Source organism: Thermobia domestica, chromosome 13, assembly GCF_964235325.1.
Source record: "Thermobia domestica chromosome 13, izTheDome1.hap1.1, whole genome shotgun sequence".
Classification (NCBI taxonomy): domain Eukaryota; kingdom Metazoa; phylum Arthropoda; class Insecta; order Zygentoma; family Lepismatidae; genus Thermobia; species Thermobia domestica.
In genome coordinates this window covers 163,670,946-163,688,560 of record NC_137466.1, presented here as the reverse complement: position 1 = coordinate 163,688,560, position 17,615 = coordinate 163,670,946, and the positions used below count along the sequence as shown (strand labels likewise).

Sequence of the window (17,615 nt, the reverse complement as noted above, 5' to 3'; positions counted from 1 at the left end):
GAGCGTTGCGACTTTGGATTCTCTGTTTAAACCTTCGGTTTATGCATCGAATAAGTTTTCAAGAACATAAATGACATGCTGTATTATGAATGTTGAGAATTACCCTCTATATGACAAATAGCTGCAAATAAATACACTACATGATTTATTTATTGCTAGTGAACGAGTTTCTTAACTTGTATTTAACATAATACAGACCTATACATAGATATAATACAGACATAGATATAATACAGACCTACTGTGAACACCTACCTATTTCAGATGTTATATTTTAAACATAATAATTACTACATTCTGCAATGATTATGTTATATATATACAACTGATGTATTTAATGTCATTATTTTATATAATTTTTCATGCATTGCGGAAAATATAATTTTAAAAGAGCATTGACCCAGAAGGGATTCGAACTCACAACCTTATGATTTGAAATCCAACAGCTTACCAGTGAGCTAACACAAGGACTTCTGCTAAGGTACTTTTAGCGATGTATAAAGGTTCTCAAGAAAATTATGACATTCATACCCACTAGAAACGCTGTTTTTGTTCTACTTTGACTATTATTTTAGTACTTAGGCGATAATTATGTTCTATGTCTTAACTTTGAGCATTCTTTTACATATGGAAAGATTCGTTTACATATCTAAATGTTCCATTACGTATGGAGAGCTAAATGACAAACAAGCATGTGGTGACATTAATACAAAGTTTTGAAATATTGTATCATTAAGTATTTCAATCAGTGTTGCTTTTTTTCAACACTTGATAACAAGTCTTATTATATTTAAAAGAAGAAAAACACATCTGCAAACTTTTTCCCGATTACAAAGGCTGGCTTGGAGGTTCGAACCTGGTTAACTATTTCCCGAAGATACCCGAAGTTGGACTTTGAAAATTTTTGCCTCAAAACACCAATAAAGAATGCGCTCAACCTTTTTGAGACAAGGTGTACATCTCGGGAAAAATACCTAGAGACTTCGAGAAAAGCATATTGGTACCTATCCCGAAGAGGAAAGGCGCACGGAAATGCGACGAATACAGAACGTTAAGTTTGCTTTCCCATGCATCAAAAATACTGTGCAAAATTATCGCATAACGAATAGAGGGGAAGATCGAAGAACGGTTATCGGAGGACCAGTTTGGATTCAGGAGGAAAAGAGGAACAAGGGAAGCAATACTGAGTCTAGGGTTGATCATGGAACAGCACATCAGAATAAACAAACCAATTGTGATAACATTTGTAGATATAGAGAAAGCTTTTAACAATAGATTGGAATATCATATTCAGAGCGTTGAAGAATCTCAAAGTAGATTACAGAGACAGAAGAATAATATACCAACTTTATAGGAACCAGACAGCTGTTATAGGAAGAGATCAGAAGGAAGCAAGAATAAGTAAAGGAGTGAGACAAGGATGTAGACTTTCACCTCTCATGTTCAACGTCTATATAGAAGAGGCTATGAAAGAATTCTTGGATAAAAACGAGAAAGGCGTAAATGGTCAGGTTTTCAGCACAATAAGGTTTGCTGATGACATAGCATTGATAACGGAGAACGATGAGGACATGCAAGAAGCACTTTCAAACTTGAACGACCAACTGGGAAAAACATGCAAAATGAAGATAAATAAGAAAACGAAAGTGATAAAATGCACAAGAACAGGACAGGAAGGGGCAAGCACATGGCTAGATGGAGAGAAAATCGAAGACGTTAAGACGTTCCCCTATTTAGGAAGTCGAATAGCCTCGGACGGAAGGAGTAAAAAAGACGTAAGTTCCAGAATAGCACAGGCTAAACAAGCATTCAATAGGAAAAGAGGACTACTAACATCAAGAAATGTGTCGCTGGACGTTCGTAAGTGATTTATTAAGACACTGGTATGGAGCGTGGCGCTGTGCGGATCAGAGACGTGGACATTGAGAAAAACTGAAATATCCAAGCTGGAAGCATTTGAAATGTGTTGGCGCAGAATGCTGCGCATATCATGGACCGAAAAGGAAAGGAATGAAGACGTATTAAAGGAAGCTAATGAAGCACGACAGATCATGAAGATAATAGGAAAAAGAAGAAACAGCATGATTGGCCATCTTATTTGACACATCGATTGGATCACTGTGCTGCTAGAGGGAAAGGCAGAAGGAAAACCAAGAAGAGGAAGACCAAGGATAGAATATCTAGATGCACTTACGAAGAAGAGGCCTTATCAAAGTATAAAATAGCTCTCCCAAAGGAGAAAAAAGTTTTAAAATTTCCAAGTTGCCCACCAGCCTATGGCTGAAATGAAAAGAAGAAGAATCAATTTTATATCTGTTTTTCCATATTCTCTGTATCACATGACGACTTCATTTGTGTTGACAGAACTTTGATCAACTATTGAACTCTCCTGCTCAATAGCGATCGATCGGTGAATTCAAAACGATTTCTAAACACGGCACAAAATTAAAGGCCTAACTATAATGCAAAAAGCGTCCTTTCCACACTAATAATGCTATGCAAGATGACAATTAAATATGATACAATTGTTTCAGCACACCACGATGAGACGAAATTGTTCTTCTCTGTAATTCCTTTCCCATAAACTATATTTACCAACATTCCTGTTAATCCCAACAGTGGAGCTCAAATCCCCACTATAATAATGCATATGCATTTTTCTTCGTATTTATGATTTTTTTCATTTCTTTCTTTTTTCTTTATTTCTTTCTCTTTTTTTCGTGTATATGAAGTAGTTCTTGCGTATGACCGTATCAACACCAGATTCTTTCTTCCATCCAATCTTACCAGACATAGACTAATTTTGAAACTATATATAGGGAAAAAATAGATCTCAAATGCTTACCTGCTCTAGGTCGCCCTGTGCTCTCTTGGTTAGCAGCCATATTTGAGCTATCCACGTCTTCCGTAATAATAACCGGAAGTGGCTGGGAGCCCAGCTCCTGTAACGAGCAAGAGAGAGAAATACAATTAACAATGAGATATGGATTTAAATAAATTTATACCAATATACATATTAACACACAAAATATCAATTTATAATATGAAATACGGAACCAGAAGAGCTTTCTCGCTCAATAGCGACTTATCAGTGGATTCTAAACACGGCACAACATTAAAGCCTTAACTACCTAGGTATAATGCGAAAAGCTTCCTTTGTAGAGTAATAATGCTATGAAAGATGACAAACATTATGAAATTGTTTCGGGATACGACGATGAGACAATAACTGCAATTTCAAATTCGAGACAGTTTTAACAAAAGAGACACTGACCAAAGCTTAAAACTTTACTTTATTTTAAATTATAATTTGTAACTGTTTCGGATATCTAGCATATCCTTCTTCAGACACGATCGAAATTAATCGAAATTACTGATGAACTGGACAGGGGGCTTACCAATTAATGAATCATGGCAAGGAAGTTTGAATAACATAGAGAAGAAAAATAAATAAATAAATAAATAAATAAATAAAAATAAAGGGCCCTTATAAGAACCAAAAATAAAGAAAGTGATTAATTGGAAAGTGAACACGAAGACTTACAGGATGGGCTGAAGGCCTCGGTAAATAAGAAAAATAAATAAATAAATAAAAATAAAAAAGTACAACAATGACTCTATATATGACTGTTAAAAGAATTTAAATTTTTTTTATAACAATGAATATATATATGACGGTTAAAGAATTTAAACTCTGTTATAACAACATTTATATATATGTCTGTATTTTCATTAATTTCGATCGTGTCTGAAGAAGGATATGCTAGATATCCGAAAAAAAAAAAGATTAATTTCGATCGTGTCTGAAGAAGGATATGCTAGATATCCGAAACAGTTACAAATTATAATTTAAAATAAAGTAAAGTTTTAAGCTTTGGTCAGTGTCTCTTTTGTTAAAACAATTAATCCAAAGCCATGAATAGTCTTACTATCGAGACAGTATAATACGAAAAGCTTCCTTTCTAAGAGCAATAATGCTATGCAAACTGAAAACATATGAAACTGTTTCGGCACATCACGATGACACAATAACATTTTCAAATTCGAAACGAGATGAAAAATTGTTCGAGTTTCGTGGCCACACTAATTCACCCAAGTCTACAACAGTACGTTGTATATATTTACTACTTGTAAATCCTTATTTTATTGTAATTTTGGGGCGTAAGATATTTTAAAATATGTACTAGGCTGATTATGTAATTCGAAAAAGAAAAAAGAAATATGTTAGTTATATTATCGATATAAAAAGATATTCATATGTTTTATATGTTTTAAATAATAGGATTTTGGGATTTTGGTTGCCAGGACAACAGAGATAAATAAATAAAGGAAATTATTCAATGGAGTTTGCGTTTTAATGGCTCAGTAATTAATTATTATAAAAATAACCGTTATAAGTCTTAGATCTCAAAAACTATTTTAGTGTTACATCATCATTATCATAGATATTCTGCCACTATTGGCAGGTCACTTGCTGCAACTGAGAAGCTTGGCCATGCTCCACGGTCTTCCGCTAACCTCTTCGTCTTCACGTACGAATTTTCTGTTTTGATATCGTCCATTAATTGTAGTCTCCTTCGCCTCCTCCCTCTCTTTCCTGTCACCATACCCTCTCGATACAGTTCCTTCTTCTCCAATGTCCTAACCAGTTTTTCTTCCTCTTCTTAATAGTATATAAAATTGTTCTTGTCTTCCCCACCATTTCTAACACCCTCTCATTTCTACAATTTTCCTCATAACCATTTTCTTCGGAAAAACTGATTATATATATATACTGATTGCAAACCATTAGAATTCCCTCTTTCCCTGAAAAAAACATAAACTTGCGGCTCAAATCAAGGGTGCTTTTCAATATATGCTGATGTAAATATCCAGCCTGTTCGGGATTTTTAAAAAGTGTTGCTCCTTTCTTTTAAATCTAATTTTCCTAGGCTAGATACTACCATACTAATCTGTATAGGGTGTCTATGTTGTGTTTCAAGTTACTCATATTCAAGCTACTATAGATATTATTCAAGTTACATCTTTCGTCTATCCATTGAATATTTAATTCAATTCTATAAGCATTTTTGAACCTATATTTACAATGCAGGTATAGTTATAACGAATGCTCGAAAAAAATTTTCTTCTGCCCTAGAAGTCAGTTCTGAAAACCAAGAGTCACAATATATAAATTTAATTTGATATATTGGTCTACATGCCATAAATTAACAAGGTTCCAGACACTTATTTCCGGCTCCCATGGCGACTTGCACTCAGGAGTTTTCTATCCCTAATTTCAACATTTTGTTAATGTACAGGTGACAAAATTTCATTCTACTTCCACTAAAAGCTCACATATATTCCTGGTTCAGATATACAGTAACGTAGCACACGTAACGACTACAGCCGTACACGTAACGCAGAACTGAAGAAACGACTGTTTATCTCAGGCAGTAAATTGCGCATTAAGAAGTATATTCAAAACGTACTACGAAGAAGAAAGAAACTCAGTGTACGTATACAACAAGCAAAACAATTAAAATTTTTGTCTTCTGTTCCTTGGATATTCGATGAGTTTCCAAATACAAAAGTAGCATCTCGTGTTATATCTAGTCTACAGAGCAATTTTTGATTTAAAAAATGAAAATATTTTTTTTTTCGAGAATAAAAACGAGACGAGATTTTTTTAAACTTGTCATCTTGTCTCGACAACGAGAGGAGAAACAGGAGAATCCCGAGGAAGGCTATGCACACCACAAGGTGTCCACCATAAGGTTTATTTGGTACGAGCTGGAATCGAACTAGGAACCCCATGCACCAAAGGTGAATGCTCTATCCTGAAAGTAAAGATCCACCTTCTAGTTTGATGAAGACAGTTTCGCCATATTGCTTACGATCTATACTGTTAATGTGATTTATTTTTTTAAAAGGAAAAACCAGCTGCAGGGACCATTAATAGGATTACATACGATATATGCTGTTCCTTTGATTGATTTTTGAAAGGCAAGAAAACAGACGGACAGACCGTTAATACAGTCAAGAATCTTCAACAATTAATGAAACAGAACCATTTCTTTAGAGGAGTTTTGAAGAATATTAGATGTGAACAAACTTATTCCCTATTTCTGTGTCTCTTCCTCTCGAGAGAAACGAAAATGAAAATGAAATTAATTTTTTGAGTTTTACGTACCACGGATATGCCGGTTAGGCTAAAAGAGACGGTGATTATGGGAAATGAATGAAGAAAGTGGGAGGAAACGGAAAAACCCCGAGGAAACCCACGCACACAGTGTTTGTCACCAGATAGCAGGGAGTCACCAGTGGGAGCAGGGTTTGAACCCGTGACCCCAAGCACCAGAGGTGAACGCTCTACCACTGAGCCACCGCGGCCCCTTCGAGAGAAACGAGTTTAACGTCCTACGATTATGACTTTTAGGTTAAGGGAGACCGATGATCAAGGCAAGTGTGAGATGATGGAGTAATTAGTGGAATGAAATTATAGGAGAAAACAGGAGTACGCCGAGAAAACTCACGAACACAATGTTGTCCATCAAAAACTAACTTAGCCGGGAAACGAACTAGGGACTCCACGCACCAGAGGTAAGACTCTTCCAGTTGTTTTCGAAAAATAAAACCAGTAATTTTCGGTTTTCGTTATCATTATTCGTTTTGCTGGAGAAAATGTGTGCTAAATTAATATTATATACTTTCTTGTTAAATCCCTGAAATCAAAAGTTTAAAACGTGCCTCGATTTGATGTACGTAAAATAGAAGCTTTAGGCATGTGTACGTATAAGAATCACTACAAATAAAATGAAAATGGAAATTAAATCTTTCAGTTTAACATCTCACATTGTTATGCCCGTTACGCTAAGGAAGACGGATGATTAAGGAATTAGGATTTAGGATTTAGATTTATGGGCTTTCGACAGCTAAGGCCATGTAGCCCGTCACGTTTGAGGGATGACATCCCCTTTGGCGAGCACACTATCCGAGGAATAGGAAGAAAGAAAGGATTGGGAAAGAAAGGAAGCGGCCTGGGATCTATACGTTAGGTACCACCCCGGCATTTTGAAAGAGGAAAACCCAGGATAGTTTCAGGGTAGCTGGCCTGAGAAAACGTTTTACACTTTTTCGACCGAGAGCCCTCACCGGGAATCGAACCCGTGACCACTCGCACCGAAGGCGAGAGCGTTAGCGACGGATGATTAAGCAAAGTAAATGGTGGTAGAAGTAGTTATGAAATTAGATTGTAGGAGGAAACGGAAGTACCCCAAGAAAATCCATGGACACTATGTTGTCCACCACAAACTTACTCGGCCGAGGATCGAACCTGGGACCCCACGTACCAGAGGTAAGTGCTCTACCACTGAGCCACAGTGCAAAATCAAAAGAAGGACGTACCTAATGATAAAAGAATATCCACTATATCACATATTCAGAATACTTTCCCCTTTAAAATGTAGATGTATGAGGTACGTGACTTCAGCAGGGAGACTCTCAGGAGGGACTCTAGTTGATAAACCAAAGTCTTTGGAGAACAAACTAGAAAAGTTCTCATTTATTTTTTTACTATAGATATAACGAGCTACATTTTTTTTTTTTTTTTAATTTTAAGTCGTCGATTGAGCTACAAAAATGGTCTTCGCTGCAAAACTGGCGATCACAAGACATGAGTCGAGTATTGCTTTAGTCCGTGATGATTGTTTTAATGGTTTTACTACTCAACACAATTAGTCTCCCATCGTCTCCTTGAGCCAACAGAGCACCCGAGAAACGTAATTTATCGTAACACATAATAATAAAGAAGAGAGATCAACTGAACTCACCCAAATTTGCTAGAATTTTAGCATTGTAGATTTCCTCTTAGAACATAAAATGACAATAACCTCGAAGTACATTAACCTTATTCTTGTCATTAACACCAAAGAACACTCCAACAACACACAACGACAACAAAACGTTCTGACTTGCAAATATTACATAGGTATTGTAAGATAACACTTGATGACATGTTGGAAGATATTCACATGTACGGATATTGTCGACACCACAACACGACACCAGAATGACAAATATGAAAAGGCTTTGCCGTCACTTCCATCCAAGACAATTATGAAGTTCGTTTTGGCTGCAATTATGAACGAATTTAACCCTTGTCAACAAGTAGCTGTGATGTGGGAAAGAAGCGTACAACCGACCATAGCGAGTATTTCGCTGAAGCTGTAGTCAAAACGTTTAGCATAATTAGCTGAAATCTTCCATTGTATGCCACACCTCTCTAAAGTGTTCACTGTCTTTCTTTCCTTTACCTAATACATAAGTGTTTCCACCTACAATCATAAATAGAATATTGTACACAATTTAGACGCGGAGACTTTGGTATTAATGCTCATCAATTGCGAACAAATTTCTGATTTTAATAATCAATTGAACTGTGAAACCTCGAGTACAGTCCACTGTCATACACGATTTACTTGTCAATTGGCATAATTCTCATTTCGCCTAAGGATACTGTATTACTAAGGAGAAAACACTTCTATATAGTAAATATGATAGTGTTTCTATTTTCTACTTTAGCCTGAAAGACATAATCATGAGACAATAAACTTTTTTTCTTTGAAAAAAAAAATGTGTTTATATACCTATATGTAAAACACACAGTGAAGTGCTTATTGACAAAAATAAGGATACCAATTACAGTCATATGCCAGTCAGAATACATGTTTTCCACTTAATTGCTTATTTTGTGTTTTTCACTCCTTTTGCACTCGTGTTGATTTTCAGTCTTCTTGATTGACATTGCATACAATCAAATATAATCATACAGGCTTAGGATAGGGGAAAATGCACGGCAAAAAAGTCTGCCTTATCACAGGCAAATCATAATCACTAAAGCACTCATTTTAGCACTTAATCTGTATATCAGGGGCGACGGACTTCTGGGGGAGGCGATGGGTTGTAATACTGGTACTTAGAGCTACTTTTAAGAGCGTCAAACTCGGGGATGGGTTTTATTTATATATAAAATAAAAAAAAATAAAAAAGTTTCCTCTTCTGGGGAGCTATCGCCCCCCCCCCTCGATCCGCCCCTGCTGTATATTTATATTAATAACAAACAATTAACAATCGTAGTTGTGAATAAAGCTTGTAATGCTGAAAAAAAAATAACCGAAGACATTAGTTTTATCATCTCGGCAACTTAGCTTTTGGATATCTAAAACGGAAAGTGGAAGTTACAGGTGACTACGTAAATAAATAAAAGCGATATGTGTGCTGATTTGAAACACCGTCAGATCTTCTATATACAACGGTATTTTCTCCTTGATAGTTAGTCAAAATGAAAATTTATATCGTAGAGAATCTTGCGCCTCCCTACCCCTCCTTAAACAAAATCTGAAAAGACGTTCCTGCTTATATTTTCCAGCTGCAAAGTCATTTTGGTAGTGGTGTTCGAGAGACGAGAGTACAAAATGGATTTTGTGATGGTTTCTTTTCTCGGGGTTATCCCATTTCCTCCCATTTTCGTTCATTATCATCATCACCATTTCCCTTAGCTTCGGAGCATAATCGTGATAAGTGAAACAACAACAAAAAGAGTCGAAGAGTGTCTCATAACAGCAGAAAAAAATATCTAATTCGAATTTAAACATATTTACACGTTTCATAATCAATACGTGTCGAAAAGTTAGTTTTTGGATGTTCGTTCACACGTGCAGAGAACCTGAGGTCACAACTCTTTTACCCAGAGAGAAGTTTACTAATTGCACTTTTCTCGGAAAATAGTTCTAACGATTTTATTATCCCATAAATAAATAGTTCATTAACATAAAATTAATTCGAAAAGAAAGATAACGAAGTGTTTGTTTTTGCATCAGCTAACATAGTACACGTAAGTCAAGTATACTCTAAGTTCATTTATATTGGATCAAAAGATCCAATATATTTCAGGCAAAAATTTTCTTCTAGGCCTTATATCTCGAGAACTATATATAGTGTAGTCAAACCAAAATTAACAATTTGCTCAGTATGATGTGCTTATTCTGTAAAAAATACGAAAACTCCATTTAGGGGCCATTCAAAAATTTTATGGCCCCTGATTAAAAAAATTCGATATATTTTATTCAATCAAACATTTTCTTGTACACATTATTTATTGAAAACTACAAATAGTGTAGCCAAACCAAAATTAACATATTTACTCAATATGATATGCTTATTTCGTAAAATATACGAAAACTCGATTTAGGGGCCGTTCAAAAATTTTGTGGCCCCTGATTCAAAAACTTCAATGGATTTCATTCAATCAGACATTTTCTTGTACACCCTATAATTTGATAACTACATACAGTGTAGCCAAAACAAAATTAACAATTTACTCAGTATGATGTGCTTATTCCGCAAAAAAATATGAAAACTCGATTTAAGTGTCGTTCAAAAATATTGTAGACCCTGATTCACAAAATTCAATATATTTCATTTAATCAAACATATTCTTGTACGCCCCATATTTTGAGAAGTACATCTAGTGTAGCTGAACCAAACTAAATTTACTCAGTATGATGGGCTTATTCCGTAAAAATATGAAAATTCGATTTAGGGGTCGTTCAAAAATTTTTTGGCCCCTGATCAACAAAATTCAATATATTTCATTCAATCAAATATTTTCTTGTACGCCCCATATTTTGAGAACTACATGTAGTGTAGCCAAACCAAAACTAAAAGTATACTCAGTATGATAAGTTTATTCCGTAAAAGAAAAAGATATGAAAACTCGATTTAGGGCCATCAAAAATTTTGTGGTCCCTGATACAAAAACTAATTATTGGCCAAGTTCGCAATCTTTTGATGCATTTTTGGACCATTCCCAAAATTCTTGGCCAAGATCGCAATCTTTTGATCCATTTTTGGATCATTCCTAAAGTTCTTGTTAAAATGAATATTTCTGTTATGTAATTCCTCTGTCTTCCCTTAAAATGAATTTTTGTTGTGTGTTTCCTCTATCTTACCCTTAAAATGAATATTTCTATTATGTGTTTCCTCTATCTTACTGAAACGGGGAGGGATTGTTGGAAGGGGGAAGACCAACACACAACCATAGTCACGAATACACATATACTTTGATGCACGCATGTATATACACCACATAATATAAAACAACATTTATTTATGGATATAGATATACTTATTAGCTACAGTAAATAAACTATAGTATTTAATAGAAATAAATTAAGTACTAAAGTATGTGAGGCCAAATTAGTACATTCTGACATGTATTTGCAAGGGGCAGCCATGGGTAAAAGTATTGCTGATTGGACATTGGATTGGTTTGGCACAGGTTAATGTCCTCCTCCTTTTGTTTCTGCGACAAACCTAGGAATCTTCGGATTTTTAAAGCCATGACATAGTTCCTTTAAGTGAAAATTGAATTTTATTACGTACTATATGTACACCATAACGTAGGAAAACGCCTAGTTCTTTTCACTTACTTATTGTTTGTTCCTCGTTTCTCAGCATAAGGCAACATGACAAGCGGACACAGTGCCGTGCCGTGCCGTGGAAAATCAGCGCCCAGGGCGAGAGCATACGACAGCGCCACCATACATATATTCCAAGTAATTTTTCCTCTTTTTTCATTTTTTGTCCCGAATTTTGTGCCCCCTTTAATTCGGCGCCTGGGGCCGTCGCCCCGCTGGTCGCCCGCACGGCACGGTACTGAGCGGACGGACTACAGAGCGTTCTTATTAAATATTGTAGATTCCTTTCATATGACTGAAGCACGAATTGATTGATTATTTCGATCAATTCCTTTGCTAAACAGTAAGTAAAGTCATATTCAACAGCAAGAAATTCGATAGCATTCATGTTTGCAGTCTGCGATATTTTTTAAAAAGTTCTAACAACCAGCGCCACACAACGACCATTTGTTGAATTACGTCCATGCCAGAGGATATGAATGTATATGCATTTCTTCCATCTAGTGAAAAGGTCTCAAAACTTCAATGCACAACATAAAAGAGGAAGCAACCAAGTCATATTGTTTTTCTTTCCTAAGATACAAAACATTGAGAACATTATATTGACAAAGAGCAATGAGGGAAATTATTATAATTAAATTGAAGAAAGTTAATGAAATTGTTCCCATCGAATATCCTCGTCGCCTCATGAACAAATTGATTTTTTTTAAACATCTTACGATTATGTACCGAGGCTAACGAAAGCAGTGATGAATCTGATGACCAGACGGATGATTATGATGAAATTACAAAATTGAGAGGAAATGGGGCAAAATACACGCTGGATTGTGAAGGGATTATTTTCGAAGTTGGAACCATTATAGTGCTGCCAAAATGTCTTGAGCCGTGGCAAAAAATACGAACTAAAGCACACACCCTCGCGTTGAGCCAATAAAGGTTCAGCTGTTGCTAAGCGAGAGAAAACGAGTGGAATTCCTTCAGACGATAGCAGCGCTTGCAACGGAAGACTAGGGATCACGTGAATGCGCTATAATAATAACAAAATAAGTGGAGATAGTGTTTTCGAGCGAGGGACGTGTTAGTAAAATTTACATGAATGAGTCATAAACCTTGAATGATGTACATTCATGTCCAAAATGATTGTAGCATATCTACTGTCTTCTTGTAAGATTATAATTTGATAATGATTTTGCAAGGTACTCTTATTAATACTCACACTGTGTGTATAATAATCGAGAAATGTATATTTGTGATAAATTTCATAGGAAAAGAATTATAAATAAGAAAATTAGAATGAGTGAAACAAAATGTTGCTAAATGGATAAGAAAGTATTATTTTCGTTTTATTGTTCTTATTTACTGCTCTTTTGACATGAAATTTGCCACATACATGTCTTTGCCGATTATACAAATACTAACATTATAAGAAATACCGGACGAATTCGTTATCAAATTATATTCCTACAACAACATATTTAAAGACATGCGACAATAATTTTGGATATGAGTGTACATTGGATACCTCTTTGTGCTTCGAATCTCACGTTAAATTTATCATATAACTTCATTAGCTGCTGCCTTGTAAGGGGAATTATTTTTGTTTACTTGAGATTGAACTATAATTTTAATGGCTTGGTTCAGTGGAGTATCGAAGAAGAGTTTGTGGGGAGTTGTAACCCTTCTCATTGAATTTTTTTCGTATAATTTTGAAATGTGAAGGATTTCAGTTTTCTTATTTCTTGGAACTGGAACAATCTCTGTGTGTGAAGGAAGGTTTATCCAGGAAGGCCAAGAAGACAAATTACCTTTTCTATACATTAATTAATTATATGCAGCAATGATTTCAAAATATTTCTCTTAAGGAACTTCAAATAAACGGGGGTAAGAAGTACTGCGGAAATACTGGTATTCAAGTTGAGCACAATCGGAGAAATGCCCCGAGAAATGTAATTTCTAGTGATTTGAGTATTCATAAAGAGAAATGGCTTTTTGATGTGGGTTAATCGTCCCAAGGAAACGTTTCATTTTGGCCTCTATCCCTCTATACGAACCAGCAACGGTGAACATCTACTATTTCTGGTTTCAACATTGATCGAAACAGTGAAAACGGTTATAGAAAGGGAGAAACTTATTACCATTTTCTGATATGGATTCAGTAGCTCAAAAAACATGTTTCGTTTCAGCTCTTATACCTCGACTGAAACCGGAAGTATTAAAAACTAGTAGCTACAACATCCTTTCTCAATATTGGTTCCTACTTCAGTATTAATTTAAAAAGATAGCAAGAATCAACTGTTCTTGATATGGTTTCAGCGTCTGCAGAAGAGGCTCCATCTTCTACTTCGTTTTTCTATTGCAATCGGAAGTAATATATCTACCACATCCGGTTTCAGTAATGAATTTTGCATAATTTCGAAATCTGTTTGCTGTAGTTTCACCCTGTGAAACCAAACTCACTTGTGACACTTTCAAACTATACTATGCGTACGTGTCGGAAGTCCTCGACAATGTTCGCGTGTCCATTCGTGTTCGACTGTCGACACGTATCACAGTAAAAACGGTTAAGATATATTGAGAAGTAGTCTTTTTGTAATCGATTCAGCGTCCCAAGAATAGGTTTTATCTCATCCATTAACATTATATCAAACCGAAAGTGGTTCAAATTAACCATATCCATTTTCAATGTTTATCACTATAGAACGAAAATGGTAACAGCGAGTTCTTTTTTTTTTTTTTTTTTTTTTTTGCGCGCAAACGAATCAAGGTCTTAAGACTATTCGCAATGCTCTACCAAAACCGGATGTGGTCCTAATTTATTATTACTTCCGCTTTCAATACAGGGTGGCCCAAAAGGAGGTATATACCCTGCATTGATCAAGTATAACATTCTTGTTTATTAGTTTATTTGCTTCAACTTTTCCGAGTTTAATTAAGATATAAGTAAAAAGACATTAAGAACAAATAATAAACTAAATCTACCTACCTGATGGATAACAATAAGAAATGATATAAAATGCAGTACGGTACATTATACCTACTTTTGGGCCACCCTGGTTGATTTCCATAGAGCAAAAAACAGTACGATACCCAAAAGCTTTTCTTTCTTTCTTTCCTTTTCTTTTTTTTTTTAACACATTCACGATCCCAAGAATGAGCTTTACCTTTGCTTTTATCTTTTTGTTCAAACTGGAAGTGGTGAAAATTTCCGATTTCCGGTTGCAACTTGATCGCATAAATGGATACAATGGCAATAAGATAGCAACAAGCAGTTGTTTGATATAGATTCAGTACGACGGGAATATGTTTCATCTCAGATTTTATTCCTCTCCTGCAATCGGAAGTGATAGAAGTAAGTTAGGACTTCTGGTTTTAATAGTAATGTCCACAGAGCAAAAACCAGTAAGAGAGAACTAGTAACGGCCTCTTAAAATGGATTTGTAGTCCGAGAAACAGGTTCTATCTTTGATCTTATCAATTCATAGTTATAGATGTATTACTTCAGGTCTGAGTACTGAACTCTCAATTTGCAAGTCTATCGTAGTTTCACATTGTGAAACGAATCTCACTTGTTTCAAAAGGAATTAATGCTCTTCAGCATTTTTCATGTTTACCACAATAATAATAATAATAATAATAATAATAATAATAATAATAATAAATTACTTTAAATCTAAAAATAGATTTACCTTTCTTTCTTTCTTTTTTCTTAATAAAAGTGACCTGTACTGTGAACACCCGAGTATGCAAATCAATGCCAAAAGCACAAAAGCGCCAATTTCTTGCTTCGTTAAGTTTCTGATGCCAAATTCCATTTTGTGTAGGAGCTATAGGAAGAGCCAACTGCCAAACCAGGAAATGAAAGAGTCTCTTAGCGGAGGATGGTCGGACGAAAACTCACCTGGGCGCTGTGCCTGCACAAACAACCACCAAAACGTACACATTGTATGTAGAGAGAGTTTCTCCATCTTTGCCATGTTTGCCAACCAACATTTTTGGCTTTCGATCTTGTTGTCAACGTTAATCCTGAACATGCTAATTTCATCCAATCCTAAGAATGTGTAACAGCACCCATTCTCGGGAATGCATACATCTGTCTCTTGCCAAAAGAAGAGGCAAATATTCTAGAATTTAAAAGTTTAAATTTTTCAATATCTTTGAGCAACAAATTCTTATAGAAATATACAAGGTATTATAAACATGTGACACAATATTTTAGGAACAGGTTCCTCACAACAAAATAAGAAAAAAAAAAGTTCATATGGACCTATGCTCAAAAGTGGATAGTTTTTAAGTTATAGGGTGCCGAAAACGTGAAACAAGTGAAGTTTAAAAGTTCATAGCTCCACTACTATGGGACCTATCCACACCAATTTTTAGAGAGGTAGGTGGAGACTGATCAAGAAGTCCCAAACAGTCTATGTCAAAAAATGATTGTGCAAGTACTGAAGGTTTTGAAAGATGGATATTTGGATAGTTCACATATCAGTTCCTCAGTGATGTCTTCAGCTGACTACGATTGGTCCTATAGTAATGGAACTATGAAGCTTTAAAGTTCATTTTTTCGCGTTTTTTGGTACATTATAACTGCGAAACTATCAACTTCTGACCACAGATCCATATTATTATTTTTTTTTTTTTCATTTTGATGTGAGGAATTGTGACAAACTTTTGTAACACCCTGTATAGAGGAAGAAGCTGAACGACCAACCCAAAAGTATGCTGAAATGATATTTGGTTTAGTTTGGTTGGTTGATTGTGTGGAGTTCAGCGTCGTTTTCCAGCATCGAGACTATATGAGATATGGATCCACAGCTTAAGGTGAATCCGAACCACCAAAATGCGTTCAGATTTCAAGGCTCTCCACCGGTAAACGAATCCGTGACGCGAGTAAGTACATTAGGTAAACTTTCTTCACTGAGGTTTACAGCGACAAAATTTTAATTTTTTTACCGACATGACTTTCCGAAAGAGCTGCGGAAGATACAACTTGTTTACTAGTTAGGTATTGTTGGATTGCGAGAGCGCACTAACGGGGGGGGGGGTATTAGAAATGAAGAAAACCGATTCCGATCCGACTACAGAATCGATTCTTTGCAGAATTGAGTACGTACTAGATTCTCAAAATTACTCAATTCTGCCCATCTCTAATGGAACCATGGGGTGACACATACACATACAAATATATATGACTACTACTACTTTTAGTGTATTACTTGTCTGTTAATTCAACACCAAGGATATAGCCTTCCGAGCATTTCAGAAATAACTACTTACTGGCAGTAAGAATTTGCATCGGTTTTTATTGTCTGGTATAATAAGTAAAGCTTTACATAGAATATTTGGCATTTTCATCAAGTAACGAATAACGTACAATGTTTCCTCTAATCAGTTACAAAAATAGTTTTGTAAGCCTGTTATCTCTTGTTCTTGTGTGCTAGTACATAATAATAACAGATAAGAACAACAGATGGCAGAATTTCTACTTATGTAACTGTTGTAAGACAATGGCTGTGATTGCAGCCACTCAACACTCGGTAAGCAAGAACAAGAGTGAAGAAACTAATATCTGTGCGATGTTGTCAAATATAAAGACCACGATTGTCAAATATTTCAGAGTTTGAAGTAGGAGACACAGGGTGCACATAAACTCCGGACCTATTTTGAAAAATGTATTTGCAACAACCTATGGAATTTATCACCACAAGAAATATACACTATCGTACAGAATACATTTAAGTTTTTTTTTTTTTCAACGGCAATTTGGTTTCAAATACAAGTGTGGGAATTTATGCTCTATGTGGGAACGGTGGGTGACCTGACAAATGTCTACACGGTAACCACAATCCTGCCAAACGGCTCAACATTGTCTCTCTTAACATAATAAACAAGTTTCTTCTCCATTTAAAAAATCGTAGGGGATGATATCGGGGGACCTAGCGGGTCATTTCATCACACACTGATCACCATTTCCTGCACGATCAATCCAGAGGTTGAGAAGCTCTGCGTTTAGAAATGCCCAAACAGCAGGAAAAAAATGCAAAGGTGCTCCGTCCACTTTCTGAAAGGAAGTTCTTTCCCACACATAGTCCTAAATTTCCTTTGGACATTTGTAGCACCATTTTATTTCTCAAACGATAGCACACAAAAGGCCTATTC

General features: G+C 35.5%; 1 protein-coding gene across 2 annotated transcripts in view; it reads right to left on the bottom strand.

Annotated features, from left to right (window-relative positions):
* The window catches only part of SNF4Agamma (SNF4/AMP-activated protein kinase gamma subunit), a 924,355-nt gene that overhangs the window by 475,030 nt on the left and 431,710 nt on the right, over window positions 1-17,615 (bottom strand). For both annotated transcript variants that reach the window (XM_081736798.1, XM_081736797.1), the window contains one exon: window positions 2,846-2,942. In XM_081736798.1, the coding sequence (XP_081592924.1) occupies window positions 2,846-2,942 (97 nt within the window). The remainder of the gene's footprint in view (window positions 1-2,845; window positions 2,943-17,615) is intronic.